Source organism: Myotis daubentonii, chromosome 20 (assembly GCF_963259705.1).
Source record: "Myotis daubentonii chromosome 20, mMyoDau2.1, whole genome shotgun sequence".
NCBI lineage: Eukaryota > Metazoa > Chordata > Mammalia > Chiroptera > Vespertilionidae > Myotis > Myotis daubentonii.
This window is the reverse complement of record NC_081859.1, coordinates 17,540,483-17,555,351: the sequence shown is the minus strand read 5'-3', so window position 1 is coordinate 17,555,351 and position 14,869 is coordinate 17,540,483. Positions and strand designations below refer to the sequence as shown.

The 14,869-nt window shown below is 48.3% G+C and overlaps 1 pseudogene and 1 gene segment (V, D, J or C); both read left to right on the top strand.

The window, feature by feature from the left end:
* Window positions 1-9,817, top strand: part of LOC132222673 (immunoglobulin heavy variable 4-38-2-like) — a 53,538-nt gene extending 43,721 nt beyond the window's left edge. The window contains 1 exon segment of the V gene segment in view: window positions 9,465-9,817. Within this exon segment, the coding sequence occupies window positions 9,465-9,817 (353 nt within the window).
* A 3,767-nt stretch (window positions 9,818-13,584) lies between these two features.
* LOC132222672 (immunoglobulin heavy variable 3-23-like) lies at window positions 13,585-14,433 on the top strand (annotated as a pseudogene).
* The last annotated feature ends 436 nt before the right edge of the window (window positions 14,434-14,869 follow it).

The window sequence follows — 14,869 nt, the reverse complement described above, 5'->3', positions numbered from 1 at the left end:
ATGTTATGGGGAGAACCCAGCACCCTCTGACCACAGTGACCATCCCCAGGGACAGGACAGAGCGAGGTCGGGAATAAGGCATTCCTGCCTGGATTGAAGTTCTGTTTCCTGTGAGAAAATGTATGCTAAGAATTCTATTTCCCTTACTCTGAACCCCAACATCACTGACAACACTAGACTGAGAAAACAGGTCAATCTCCTTCCATTATCATTCCAACACATGAATGACTCTGAGTTGTGCACCTGCATGATCACTGCTTTTATTTCTTGTCTTTTCTGCACTCAAAGCAGCGACTATTTCTGATGGAACTATTTGGGGACTCTGTCATAGGCCATGGGCTTACAAAAAGGAAGAATTTGCACAGGAATCTGTAGACACAGTCACGAAATTTCCAACAAGAATCACGAATGTGCCACCTTTCTTACTTGTAACTGATGACGGTGGTATGAACAACAACAACAGCCACACTGTTGTACACAGATGAACCACCCCTCATAGACATCCCCAAGCTCACAGGAAGTGCTTGTCCCTCTGAGGACAGGAGGACTGTCCCCCAGGGACTTCACTCTGTCCATAAGAGGAGGAGCCCATGCAAATGGGGAGTTCCTTGTGCTGATAAGCCTGGCCCAGGCCCTGTCCCTGCACCTCTGGGAGAGCATCCCCACCCCAGGACCTATAGTCTCCATTCGCTCCAGGAGTCAACCCAGAGGAAGCACCATGATGTGTGGGCTGAGCTGGGCTCTCGCTTTGATGCTCTTACATGGTAACATCATGGAGAAGCTGGGGCCTTGTAAGTGTGTGTGAGTGTGTCAGTGTGTCAGTGTGTGTGCCTGCTCCTAATGACAACTCTTTTGTTGCAGGTGTCCAGTGTGAGGTGCAGCTGGTGGATTCTGGGGGAGGATTGGTGCAGCGTGGGGAGTCTCTGAGACTCTCCTGCAAAGGCTCAGGATTTACGTTCAGTGACTATTATATGCACTGGATCAGGCAGACCCCAGGAAAGGGATTGGAATGGGTAGGTTTCATAAGAAACAAAGCCAACGGTCAAACCACAGAATATGCTGCATCGGTAAAAGGCAGATTCACTATCTCCAGAGATGATTCCAAAAGCACTGCCTACCTGCAAATGAGCAGTCTGAGAGCCAAGGACACAGACTTGTATTACTGTGCAAGACACACAGTGAGCGGAAGTCAGTGTGAGCCCAGACACAAACCTCCCTGCAGCAGAGGCTGCAACCAACAGGGGGCGCTCAGGACACACAGACTTTGTGTTGCAGCCCAGGAGCAGTTGGAGGTGTTGTTTATGGCGGTTTCCTCTGAGGGTTCTGGGTTTCCTCCCCATGAAACAGTTTATCCAAGAGTCTCTCTAAACCTATGCCTCTGTGACTACCACTGATGGTGTTGCAGAAAACCAAAGAAAACCAAGTGACACTTTAAAGAAGAGGAGTGACACTTTTTATTTACACTGGCAGACTCAGGGAATAACTTTTCAAATCTGAGTAAATTAACATGTAGGGGCCTTTTCTTTTATATCTTCTGGGCTCTTTGTCCCGCAAATAAGTGCTGGTGTCCAACCCCAGCAGGTCCAGGGGTCCCCAAAGGTGTGGACGGAGTCGGCGAAGAAAAGCGTGGCAGGGAGATCAGCAGCCTAGCCAGGATCTCCAGCCAAGTTCTGGTCAGGATTTCCAGCGAAGTTCTGGTTAGGATCTCCAGCCAGGTTCTGTGTCCATGTTCTCTTGCTAGGTTCTCCAGCCAGATTCTGTAGCCATGTTCCCTGGCTAGGTTCTGTCTCTAGGTTCTGTGGCCAGTTTCTGTCCAGGATCTTTTGCCATGTTCTCTCCAGCGAAGTTCTTGTGTCTCTAGGTTCTGTGTAGGTTCTGTGTCTAGGTTCTGTGTCTAGGTTCTGTGTCTAGGTTCTGTGTCTAAGTTCGGTGTCTAGGTTCTGTGTCTAGGTTCTGTGTCCTGTTGTCTTGTTATATCTGTATTTATACCAGTTGATTCCAATCCTATGAATCTCTATTCCAAAGGTTAGGGCATTTCTTATCTCCATTCCAGGGAGTAAAGATTATGTAGCTTAAGCATGATTGTTCGTAGTTAAAGTGATTAATTACCCGCCTGGCACTTAGTTAAGGGGTTTTATTCCCTCCCTAACTTCAGGGGAAAATCCTTACCTGGGGAAACAACCTTTCTCAGAGAGGTGACCTTGGTTAAAACACATAGTGCCAAGAAGGTGAGCAAACATATTAAGGACAGTATGCCATATATGCCAGGTCCCTTGAAACAGCAAGGATGGACCTGCTCCCGGCAAATAAGGATTATACTTCCTGTCCTTTTTGTGGGCTTTTCAAGAAGGCCTCCAGGTGTTGCGGGTCTCCAGGCCATATCTGATGGTCTGGGCTGGTGCCAACGTTAATGACCCTCCCTCCTGGGCAGTGCACTGTTCACAGTTTTTTAGCCTCTGTAACAGGTTCTGCAAGGGCAGTTTCTAGGAAAGAAGTAATGACTTAATTATAGGTTATCATGAATATACACTGGGCTGGCTGGCATGGATTCCAATTGCTAGCCCCCCACATATCAGGGTTACATTGCAATTAGCCCGTTTTAGCCTTCTCAATGGCTCTGTATCTTAGCAGTTTTATTATATTAGTAGGAACACTCTCACATGCAGCACAGGTGACGTTTCATGTTTACAGGAAGATAAATGCAGAGGGTTCAAGGTGGCTTAGATGTAGGTGGATTTATTCTCAGCTCTTCCCACAACGAACTGGAAATCACAACTGAATTGGGTATCATTCACTCTGAATTACCAACGAAAGACTATCTGAAGAGGAGACATTTAACCAAGGAGCCTGGAGAAGGCACCTTGAGACTGGAAGGAAGGGGGGGCGTTTGAAAGGAACTGGCCCCTCTCCCTTGGTTGGAGGCCATGTGATAGAGGGATAGTTTAGCTGCAGAGGTTCCCCTGAGAGGTGTGAATCTCAGACCCAGACCAGGTTCTGCCTGGAGTGCCACAGACCTGAACAGGGACCCACATAGCACCCAGCTGTGAAATGCGGGGAGGTTTCTGTGTGCCAAGAAGAGGCAGAGTCAGCTGGAGACAAAGCCACCCCTTTAAAGGACCAATGAGAAAAATGTGTGTTAGCAGCCACTCATGCTGTGCTCCAAGGGAAGGAGGTGGACAGATGGCAGTTGCCTGAGGAGAGTCAGGATGGGTGGCTTTGGGGACGGACGTGGGGAAGAGCCTCCAGGACCCTGTACTGAACCCTCCTCCATTCCTCAGCAATCTGGATTCAATGGCATCAGCCTGCGGAAAGCAATCCCCCACCTCTGGAACCCTGTCACCACACCCTGCATCTTAGGCCCTGCTGAGGAGTCAGTGGCATAGGGCTTGGCATAGACATCTAGTCATCTCAGGGAGTGTTAGAGTCTGGCTTTGGTGAGGCCATTGACCTACTTTCCCTTGAAACTCACTGGTGCAGGCTCCTCATAGGAGATCTGATAGAAACAGCATCCTGGCTTCTGGGAGCCCAACCTCTGGTCTCCCACCTGCCTGACCACCACGGATTCCAAGGTACCAAGTTCAGGAAAAAATCAGGACAATCTCAGACGTGTGGCTCTGGAGTAAGGGAACATACCCACCACCTTCCATGATGTCTGTTTGGCTCCACCTCCTTAGGGGAGATTCTAGAGCCCCAATCTCCTGATTCCACCTGAGGCTCTTTAACACACTGGGCCTTTCCCATGACTGATGGTAACAGCCAGCTGGAAGGTGGAGGCAGGAAGATGAGGATCCAGGGGTGCCTCGCCACATTTGCTGACCCACCTATGGGCCCTGTGGTGGTGAACACCACCCTTGGAGCTCAGCTTGGTCCTTCCTAAACACATCCAAGCACAGCAGAGGCACCACAAATGGTGGATCACCTACATCTTCAAACTGGTTGCCAAGGGCTAAGCATAGACAGCATGCAAGATCAGCTTTCACCAGAGAACCTCCCAAGATGCCCACCAGCACACTCAGTGGCCATCATCCCACAACATTGGAGCAGCATCCAACAAGCTCCACACACAGTATATCCAAAGGGAGATCGCAGCAGGCACTACACACTCTGCTGAGGTGAACCCCAATTTTTTTATTCTTTTCATTATATTTTCTTTTCTATTTTTCCCTTCACTCTCTTTTCTTCCTTATTTTTCTCTTTTCTTTCCTTATTCTACTTTTCTCTTTTCTCATTTTCATTCCTTATTCCTTATTTTTCCTTCTTTCCTTTTATATATTTTTTATAATTCCTTTCACTTCTTATACTGTGTTTTTTGTTTTTTTCTTATTGTTTTTTGTTTGTCTTTTCTTATTTTTTGTTGTTGCTTTTGGTGGTGGTGGTTTTTTGTTTTGTTTTTTGTATTGTATTCTTTGGTATTTTCAGCACTTGTACATTAGTTTCCATAATGTGGTCTGGTTTGAGCTTCAGAGTCAGCCTGTCTGAAGGTCAATGCCAGCCATGAATGGGCCAACAGAAATAAAGACCCAATTACAACAGGAGGGTTCACATAACCCACATAGGGATATTCCAGAGCATCCAGCTGCAGATATTAAGGAGACTTCACCAATGGGGCTCATAGGACACCAAGTACCTAAGGCCTCCTCACAAAGAGTTGGAGTCATAGCAGTTCTATCTGATACATAGGAAGGAACACAACGAGACAGCCATATTGGAGAGACAAGGAAACAGGCCCCAAAACAAACAAGAGGAGTCTCCAGAACACAAGCTAAATCAAATGGAGGCAAGCTATTTATCAGCTGTAGAGTTCTAAGCAATGGTTATAACAATGTTCAAGGAACTTGGTGAGAATTATAAGGAGCTTAATGGGAACTACAATGGAGTGAAAAACTCCATGAAACTATGAATAATAACCCATTAGAAATTAAGAATACCATATCTGACATTAAAAATACACTGGAAGGAATAAAAAGTACATTTGATGAAGCAGAGCATCAAATCAGTGATTAAGAAGAAAAACTAGAACAAAACACACAGAAAAAAGACCAAAAAAAGATCCCTCCACACTTTGAGCTCTATATCCAGAGGCCTGCTGACTCTCCCTAGTCATTCCCACAGCGTCAACTACAGAGCAGACCCTGTAAAACCCACCTGCCCCCCTTCATCCAGCAGCACCCCTATCACATGTCCACAGACAGGAGACCTGATACTGAGCTGGGACATGGTGACAGTGGTCCAAAGGTCACATGCAGACATCAAGGTTTCCAATAACATCATTTTCCTGAACCAAATATGGTCATTCCTAAATCATTACCCACATCTTCCCCTAAACACAGTTTTCTCTCCTGATTCTTTGTACATGTTCCCTGGAACATTTAGGTCCACTGGGGAGAACACAAGCCTGGATGAAAGGAGTAATTGTCAGCAGACATGCACTCTTGGACATGTCACACTCTGGGACCTTGTCCTTTATGCAGAGTCTAACCCCAAAGATAACTATATAGCAAGAGGACATGCAAATAGGGTTCCCTCTGCTCCTAAGAACCAGCTCAGCCCTGACCCTGCAGCTCTGGGACAGGAGTCCAGCCCCAGAATCACCAGGTGTTCCCATTCCCTAATCAGGACTAAACACAGACCACTCACCATGCGGTTGGGGCTCAGCTGGATTTTCCTTGTTTCTCTTTTAAGAGGTAATTTAAGGATAACAAGAGACACTGAGTATGTGAGTGGACAAGAGTGAGAGAAACAGTGGATGTGTGAGAGTTTCCTGACCAGGATATCTTTGTGTTTGCAGGTGTCCAGTGTGAGGTGCAGCTGGTGGAGTCTGGGGGAGGCTTGGTGCAGACTGGAGGGTCTCTGAGACTCTCCTGTGCAGCCTCTGGATTCACCTTCAATAGCTACTGGATTAACTGGGTCCACCAGGCTCCAGGGAAGGGGCTGGAGTGGGTTTCTACTATTACTCATACTGATGGTAGCACATACTACCCAGACTCTGTGAAAGGCCGATTCACTATTTCCAGAGACAACGCCAAGAACATGCTGTATCTGCAATTGAACAGCCTGAGAGCCGAAGACATGGCTGTGTATTACTGTGCAAGACACAATGAGGGGAAGTCAGTGTGAGCCCAGTTACAAACCTCCCTGCACGAGAGGCTGCGGCCACCAGGGGACGCACAGGGTCCCTGATCACAAGGACCATCCCAGCAGCAGGTGCACTTGGAGGGTTGGGCTGGTTTCTTGTGTGGTTTTCTCTTCATGCCAGTTTCCCTCAGGGAACCTCTGAATTCCTGGTTCATTGTTTAAATCTGATGTCTCTATGTTAGAAATGTCTATTACAATCAGAGACAACTTTCTCACGTGGACAAACCACAGATTGTCTCTTTCAGACACAATTGTGCCAAGTACCAATTAATGATGAAGTCTTCTGTCCAACTGAGTTAAATGCAACCAGAGATGCTGCTGATTCAACACTGCAGCTCTGCCCCACACAGCTCAGGGTCCCAACCAGGCAGCAGAAGGCACGAGCGTCTTGGACAGTGGGCACCAGAGGAGTGTGACCCCAATGCCAGTGAAGAAAGTCCTTAGTGGTGAAGGTCATTGACTTGTGATCATGATCATAGCACTGAGAGCAGGTGACACCAGACAGAGGCACGGGTACCCACAGCAGCTTGGTACAGATGTCCAGGCTGATGACAAGCCCACACACCAAGGGGACATGGAATGTTTATTGTGCACAGAGTTGAAACCTCTGGGATGCTAGGGAAGTCAGACCTGCTTTGATGGAGCCAGGAAAGAAGACTGGCTTGGTTCTTTTATTTTGTTGAGGCGCTGGGGAAGGAGGAGGAATTCTGCTCCCAGGGGCTTCTGTGGTTTTAATCTCCCACTGACATCTAAAGACAAAACCAGGATTTCTTATCATATTTTGCCTGACGATAGATGGAGAAGAAGTAAGAATAAGTTATCAGTTGTCAGCAGTCAAACAAAAAATAAAATAGAGTATGGCTACCGATTTTACTTAACAACTTTACAAAATAAACAAAAATTGAGATAAAGTGTCATGTGTTCAAAAAACAGGTCTACAGAAAATGAGAACAATAATTATAAGTAAACAAATGAGGATGATGAAAGTGATCATGATGATGATGATGATTTCATTGGTGATGGTGGTTATGGTGGTATTGATGAAGATGATAGAATTGGACACTGGTTTTAGTCCAATGTCTTGATGGGAATATGTACTTCATTTAAGGTCATCAGTTTTAAGAAGGCCTTGTGTCAACTTACAGTTGAGCCATTGGGGTTTCACTTTCCCAATAATAACCAAAGAGGAGATGCCTGCTTTTCTTTCCTATAAAAAGCCATTGTGTGTGGAAAACTCCAATGTCTATAGAAAATGAGAAGAATGATTATAGTAAACAAATGGTGATGACGATGACGACGATGACGATGATGATGATGATGATCACTACGAAGGCCTGAGACACAGGTCTTGGTCTAATCAAATGATGGCTCCTAATATAGACACACGATCACCATGGGTTCCAGTGAGGGGTGTCCACTCTTCTCTGCAAGTATTGAAAGAGTTCATAATGGGGCCCCAATGAATTATGAAGCTTGGATAATCCATGGTGAGACCATGTGACTAATGACTCCAAAGGTGCAGATCCCCTGGACCTGGGAAGGTGTTACCTTCTAGAATAGAGACACTGTGAGAATGTGCATGTGGGAAACAGGGATCCCCTTCCCACCAGTTTGCAATGACATGTTTCTTATTGCTCTTGATCCCTGCCTGCATGATCTTTAACATGTCCATTTCTAAAAAACTTCTGTTCATCATTATTCAGGTGTTTCCTATGATGATACAAGCTGTTTCTATCGTGCCCTGCACTTCCTTCTGGGCCTTCACTGGAGGAGGCTTTAAACCCATATGTCCAGTAACTCTCTGTCCATGAACATCAGGAACATTTCTGTCATGTGACTCAAACAAATCCAGCTTCCTCCCCTCACCCAGTTCCATGTTCACGTCTAGATTTATGGGTAGGTCCCCAGCAGCGCTCCCCTCTGGTACCAGAACCTGCTCCAGTGCCTGTGCTGATGTAGCCAATCCACATGGACAGTGGAGGCTCAGCATTTTTCAGCATTTTCTGGGGAGTTCTTTGTAAAATCACCCCAAACAGGTCCCAATAAAGAAAATATTGTTAAATTATCCTTGGCTAAAATTAAAGTATTTTTTTCTCCCAAAGATTCCATTGAGAAAATTAAAACACACACATAAATATGAGGAATATATTACTAAATCATATGTCTGATGGGAGAATGTCATATATATATACATTAAGGATGTTATAGGTTTGTGGGAGAGCCCAGCACCCTCTGACCAGATTGACCTACCAAGAGAAGGTCAGAAGGAGGCTGGGAGTGAGGGATTCCTCTCAGGTTTGAGGTTTCCTTTCCTGTAGGAAATTCTCTGGTGGGAATTCTCTTCACTCACCTCCCTCTGAGCCACAACATCACTGATAACACTAGACTGAGGAAATAGATCAATCTCCTTGCATCATCATTTCAACATAGGAATGATTCTGAGTTGTGCACATTCATGATCACTCCTTTTATTTCTTATTTTTTATCCACTTAAAGCCATGACTCTTTCTGATGTAACTAGTTTGGGGTCTTTGCAATAGGCTATGGGCTTGCATAAAGGAAGAGTTTTCACAGGGAGCTGTAGACAAAAACACCAAATTTATAAAATCCAGAGTCAAGAATGTCTCATCTGCCTGTGCTTGGGAGATAGTTTCTCAGATATAGCATCATAAAATATCATCATAAATTAAGATATATGATATGAGAATAGCTGTCCTTTATATTTTTCACAACAGTAGGAAAATTTTTATAAAACTAAATTTAAAAATTTGGAAATGTGGATACAATATGATTTTGAAATTCAGAAATGGTTGTAACAAACGGTAATCCTTTTCACATCTGTTTAAAAGATGCATGAGAAGTTAAAACTGTAACCTACTCATCTAGTCCACAATTTCCTCTTATGCTCAGAAAGTTTAGGCCATTTTTTATTTAATTCCAATGTTCTTCATGACCCATGTGGTCCCCAGTCCCTGATTTACATGCTCAGTGAGGTCAAGAGAAGAGATACCCCCATACAGGCCCCAGAATGACCAGGGAGGTCAGACCTCAGTCCCTACACTTATAGGAAAGGCTGCCCCACATGCAAATTTCTGTTCAAGCTCCAGGGTACATCCTCTCCTGGACTGTGCAGGCTCACAGCTCTCTCCTCACACAGGGCTGAGGTCTCTGGGAAGGCAGAGCTGTGGTCTAGAAGAAGATGAGACTGCTGGGTCTTCTTCTGTGCCTGGTGACAGCCCCCCAAGGTGAGGGTCTCAATGGTCAGACAGGGGTCATGGTACGGCTGTGACTGCAGGTGACTGACAGGGACTGATGCTCTTTGTCCCCAGGTGTCCTGTCCCAGGTGCAGCTGCAGGAGTCGGGCCCAGGACTGGTGAAGCCCTCACAGACCCTCTCCCTCACCTGCACTGTCTCTGGTTACTCCATCACCAGTGGTTATTGCTGGAGCTGGATCCGCCAGCCGCAGGGGAAAGGGCTGGAGTGGATGGGGTGCATACGCTATGATGGAAACACTTACTACAGCCCTTCCCTCAAGAGCCGAACCTCCATCTCCAGAGACACTTCCAAGAACCAGTTCTCCCTGCAGCTGAGTTCCGTGACCACAGAGGACACAGCCGTGTATTACTGTGCAACAGACACAGTGAAGGGAAGTCAGTGTGATCCCAGACTCAAACCTCCCTGAGGGAGACAGCAGGGTTGGGCTGCAGGGGGCTATTCGGACACCAGGCGGCGCTCAGGACACACAGCACCCAGAGCAGCCCCAGGAGCAGGGGCAGAGGGAGGTGGGAAGGAAGGGCCTTCCTGTTGGGCGGAGGCATTTCCTCTCAAGCTCTCATCTGCAATGAGGCTGATAATCGCTCTTTCTCTGTGGCTCTGATTTCTCATATTCTCACTGCAGACACCAGTGGAGGAAGTAAGTTGGCCGTTTTCAGATGACACATCAGCAGTGACTGGGGCCTCTCCTTCACCAAGTCCCTGTATGTCCCGTCATTCTTTTCTTTGCAAAGTGAATCGAGTTTTTTAAGAAATTAAATATATACTTTACATGTGTCTCACCGATCCTACTAGGAGTGTTTGCTCCAGAAGAATGAATCTTTTTTTGTATGTTTGCTTGTTTTGAGAGAGTGGAAGAGAGGGAAAGATAGAGAGAAACATCAATGTGAAACGCATTGGTTGCCTCCTCCACATGCCCTGACCAGGGCCAGGGCCCGGGAGGAGCCTGCAAACGAGATATGTGCCCTTGACCAAAATTGAACCAAGCTGACACTCTACCCACTGAGCCAAACCAGCAGAAGAATGAATCTTTATGTTCATACAAAAACACTTTCCTGTTTCCCTGGCCAGGTGGCTCCATTGGATGGTGCTTTGTCCTGTACACGGAAAGGTTGTGGGTTCAATTTGCCACCAGGGGGCATACCTAGGTAAGTATATTCTCCCATCCTGTGTCCTCTCTCTAATCCCCTCATAAGGATCCGTATGTTATCAGTTGTGAGTTTAGGTCCCCTGGGACCTGCTGCAGGTCAAGCTGGTTCATGTTTGAGTCCCATGGGATGCTGACCCCAGGGCCCCTCTTACAGTCACACACCTGGGGTCACAGTCATCCGGGTGGCCCCACCAGCTGTGGAGCGCCGTGATGGACAGGCCCATGGGTGCTGGAACAGACGACAGTCTCAGAATAGGCCGGGTGGCTGGTCATCCCAATGCCACACTGTCCACAGTGACCACGGCCTAGATATACAGTCAGTATCTGCAAGGCCAACAGTACAGGATATCCCTAAAGGAGGAGGGAGAGGTGAGTCCACATTGGAAACACGTTTATGAAAACCACAATAAATAGCCAATGTCACAGGAGGAAGACGAGGACTGTGTTTCCAATGAGCAAACCTCTTTGTTCTCCCATTTGAAAGGATGACTCTGTCTTGGAATATCCACTGAGACTAGAACTGTCAGTCCAGCGCCTGGTCCCACTGAAGACCTTCCATAAGCAGGCAAATCTCAGTTCAACGGGAGACAGCCCCACTGTGGCTTAATGTCTTGTTCTGCACACCCTCCTCACAGATTTCGCCCCCACTGACCACTTTTAGCTTCTGCAATTAATTTCTCCCATTCACTTTCTGAGGAATCCCCTCTTTCTATCTGTATCATGTCCTTCACATGGTTCCTTTATATCTGACTATATTTAATGCTAACTTTCCTAGGAGCTTAATCAAATTACACATACTGGGAATATTCTTAAGTAATTTCACTGTAAACTCCAATTGAATGCTCAGTATTTAGAGTGAGCCCCCAGCCCCAAGAAGGGGAAGGCTGTTCTTTGGGATAAGAGGTCGGGGAGGTCAGAGTTCAGTGGTCTGACCTGCTCCATCCAATGCTGCTCCAGTTCCCAGTGCCATCTTGGTTCATATCAGGGCCTCCCCAGCTTGGACCATGGAGCCTGCCCCAGCCCCTCCCTCTGAGGACCTGAGCTGCTTCAGAACTGACACCACACACACCTGTCACCAGGGACCCATCCATGGGCTCCCCTCCAGCCATTGAGAGGGAATCAGCTGATTCAGGCGCAGGCTCCCAGGGAGAGGGAGGAATCTCTCCTGACCAGAACTCACCCTGTGCCATGGGTGTGCTATGGCTATTGGACGGCCTGTTATGAGAATTTCCAAGATGCTGACGTCTGATCCTGACAGTTCCCACCTGAGTCTTCTAGGGCCAGTGGCCTGGTGGCTGTGGAGGGACTGGAGGTGCACCAAGGGAGCAAGGTCAAGGGTCCCAGTCTTCCCATGTCACTCAGGTTTCCTGTCACTCAGATTTCTCATGTCACTCACATTTCCTGTCACTCAGATTCCCTCTGCCCCTCAGATTTCCATAGTCACTCAGCCTTCCCATGTCACTCAGAATTCTCATGTCACTCAGATTTCCTGTCACTCAGATGTCCTGTCACTCATATTTCCAGTGTGACACAGATTTCTGGGGAGCAGGCAGGCTAGTATGGACAGTGGATGGGCTGATTCCAGGCTCTGGTCCTGGACATGCAGGTGCTTGAACCAGACGATTCATGGCATTACCTTCCTGAAGACACTGTCAGCCTCCCTGAGCCACGACGCAGACACCCTGTCCCCCAGGACTCCCTCCAGGGCCCTGTCACAGTGCGCATCACAGTGAAGCAGGAAGAGAGCACACAGGTGCACATGGGGTTAGAGAGGAAGAGACTCCACCACAGGCAGGACGACAGCCTGCAGAAGGTTCGTTCAGTCTCCACAGTCTTTCCCTGAAGTAGGTGAGAAGTCCCCATTCCCAGAAAAGGGATGCGTCCATAGTTGGCATATTTATGGATCCATGAGATCGAGGCTGGGACTGCTGCCCTGTCCTGGGAGTGCTCACAGCTCTGGCCCAGCTGCAGAAGACAGCGCTTCTGTGAAGGTGGGGATATGTGACTGCTGTTACTTTGGGGATATGGTGGCAGCTCCCAACAGGCACAGAAAGGGTCAGTCTGGCCTGAGCAAGGTCTGCTCTAGTCTCTATTAAATTCAATATGAGCAGGAAAATTGTGTCATTCAAATGCCTGATGAAGGCCAGGTGATGCAGGGACATGGCCCTGGGGGCTCGGGGCCTGGGTCTTCCCAACAAACAGCCACACACACAGCAGCCCACTCCCCAGAGCATTGGACAGACTTAGTGGGTCCAGGTGAACATGGACGGACAATGACAGACGCCACGTCTGATCGCAGGGCCAGCTGCAACCGTGACAGTAACAGCAGACCTCCTGGCACCCACATGGAGATGCCCATGCACATCAGCACTGGAGGGGGTCTCAGGGCGCTGGTAACAGGTGGCACAGGACAGGGGCTGTGGAGATCACGATATTGGTCCTGGGCGCAACACAGACCTCAGGTGCATGTGACAGACCTGGGGGAACTTGACTCCTTTCAGGTGATGAGGGAACACCTCCCAGGTGAGGCACGACCTTCTCCATAATAGTGAGGACTCTGAGACCACAGGGGAATCAAGCCCTGAAGAGATGGTAACACCAGAGCACAGACACTCATCCATGCTCTCATCTCATACCAGGATTCTGCATCCTCACTGGGCAGGTTCTGCTCTGCCCTGGAGTTGGTTCAGAGGAACAGTGGGGGCCAGAGGGGAGGAATCAGTCCAGAAGCAGGGCTCAATGTCACCAGATGTGGTCTCATGGACATGCCCCAAACCAACTTATGATTCTGTATTTAGTTAATGAAATATTTTCATGACATGATTCTCCCTCAGGACACTTTCACCTGCAAATAGGCATTACTCTCCTTGTAGGTCTCCAACCCCAGAGCTCCATATATAGTAGGAGGACATGCAAATAGGGCCTCCTCTGCTTATAAAAGCCAGCCTAGCCCTGGCCCTGCAGCTCTGGGACAGGAGCCCAGCCCCAGGATCCCCAGGTAATTCTGTCTCCTGATCAGGACTCAACACAGACCACTCACCATGGGGATAGGGGTCAGATGGATTTTCCTTGTGGCTATTCTGAGTGGTAATTTATGGAGAAGAAGTAATACTGAGTATTTGAGTGGGCATGTATGAGAGAAACAGTACACAGGTCAGCTTTTCCTGACCAGAATGTCTTTGTGTTTGCAGATGTCCAGTGTGAGGTGCAGCTGGTGGAGTCTGGGGGTGGCTTGGTGCAGTCTGGGGGTCTCTGAGACTCTCCTGTGCAGCCTCTGGATTCACCTTCAGTAGCTATGGCATGAACTGGGTCCACCAGGTTCCAGGGAAGGGGCTGGAGTGGGTTGCTGGTGATAGTAGTATTGGTGGTACCACATACTATGCAGAGTCTGTGAAGGGCCGGTTCACCGTCTCCAGAGACAACACTGAGAACACGTTGTATCTGCAAATGAACAGCCTGAGAACGGAGGACGTGGCTGTGTATTTCTGTGCAAATGACACAGTGAGGGGAAGTCAGTGTGAGCCCAGACACAAACCTCCCTGAGGGAGACAGCAGAGCTGGACTGCAGGGAGCACCCAGACACCAGGGGCGCTCAGGACCCATGGATCTGAGAAAGAGCAGGTTAAGCCCTGGACCCTGTTGGAGGCTGGGTTTTCCTCTTCATGTGACATTGGTTCCTGGGCCTTCTCCAGAGTCATGTTCAGGGCACAGACAGCTCAGCAGCAAAGAGACAGTCTGTCCTCATGGAGAAGAGAGGGCGCGCGGTGGCCATTGCCCAGGCCCTGCACGTAGAGACGATGGCTGTGGGCCCTGTGCAAGGACAGCAGGACTCTGGCCCACAACAGCTTCAGAGGCTGAGTCTGAGGATGAGATAACGTGCAGCCCTGACAGAACCTCTGTCTCAGGAGGTGGGGAGGCCACTCCAGCAAGTGCAATGGCCTCAGGGAGCCTGGAGAGGGTGAGCTGTGTCAGGGAGTAAGGACTGGTGGGACTCCTGTGCTGGTCAGGGGCTGGAGTGTATGGACCCCCTCCAGGGGCAGAGGAGATGGGGGCAGAAGTGGAGGAGGGAGGGCGAGGCTTGAAAACTGCCAGATGTCAGCACCAAACCTGGGGTCAGACTCCTGTGTCCACCTAACAATTGCAATGATAAGGGAAAGGGAGGTATTCATGCATTCAGAGTGGACAGCAGCCAGCGATGAGAAGCAAGTCAATAAGCACAAAGCAGGAGTGAGAGTGGGGCTTGGTTCTCACATTGACTGAAGTTTCCACTGTCTGATCCTCAATTTGTACCGAATTTCATGGGTCAGCCTC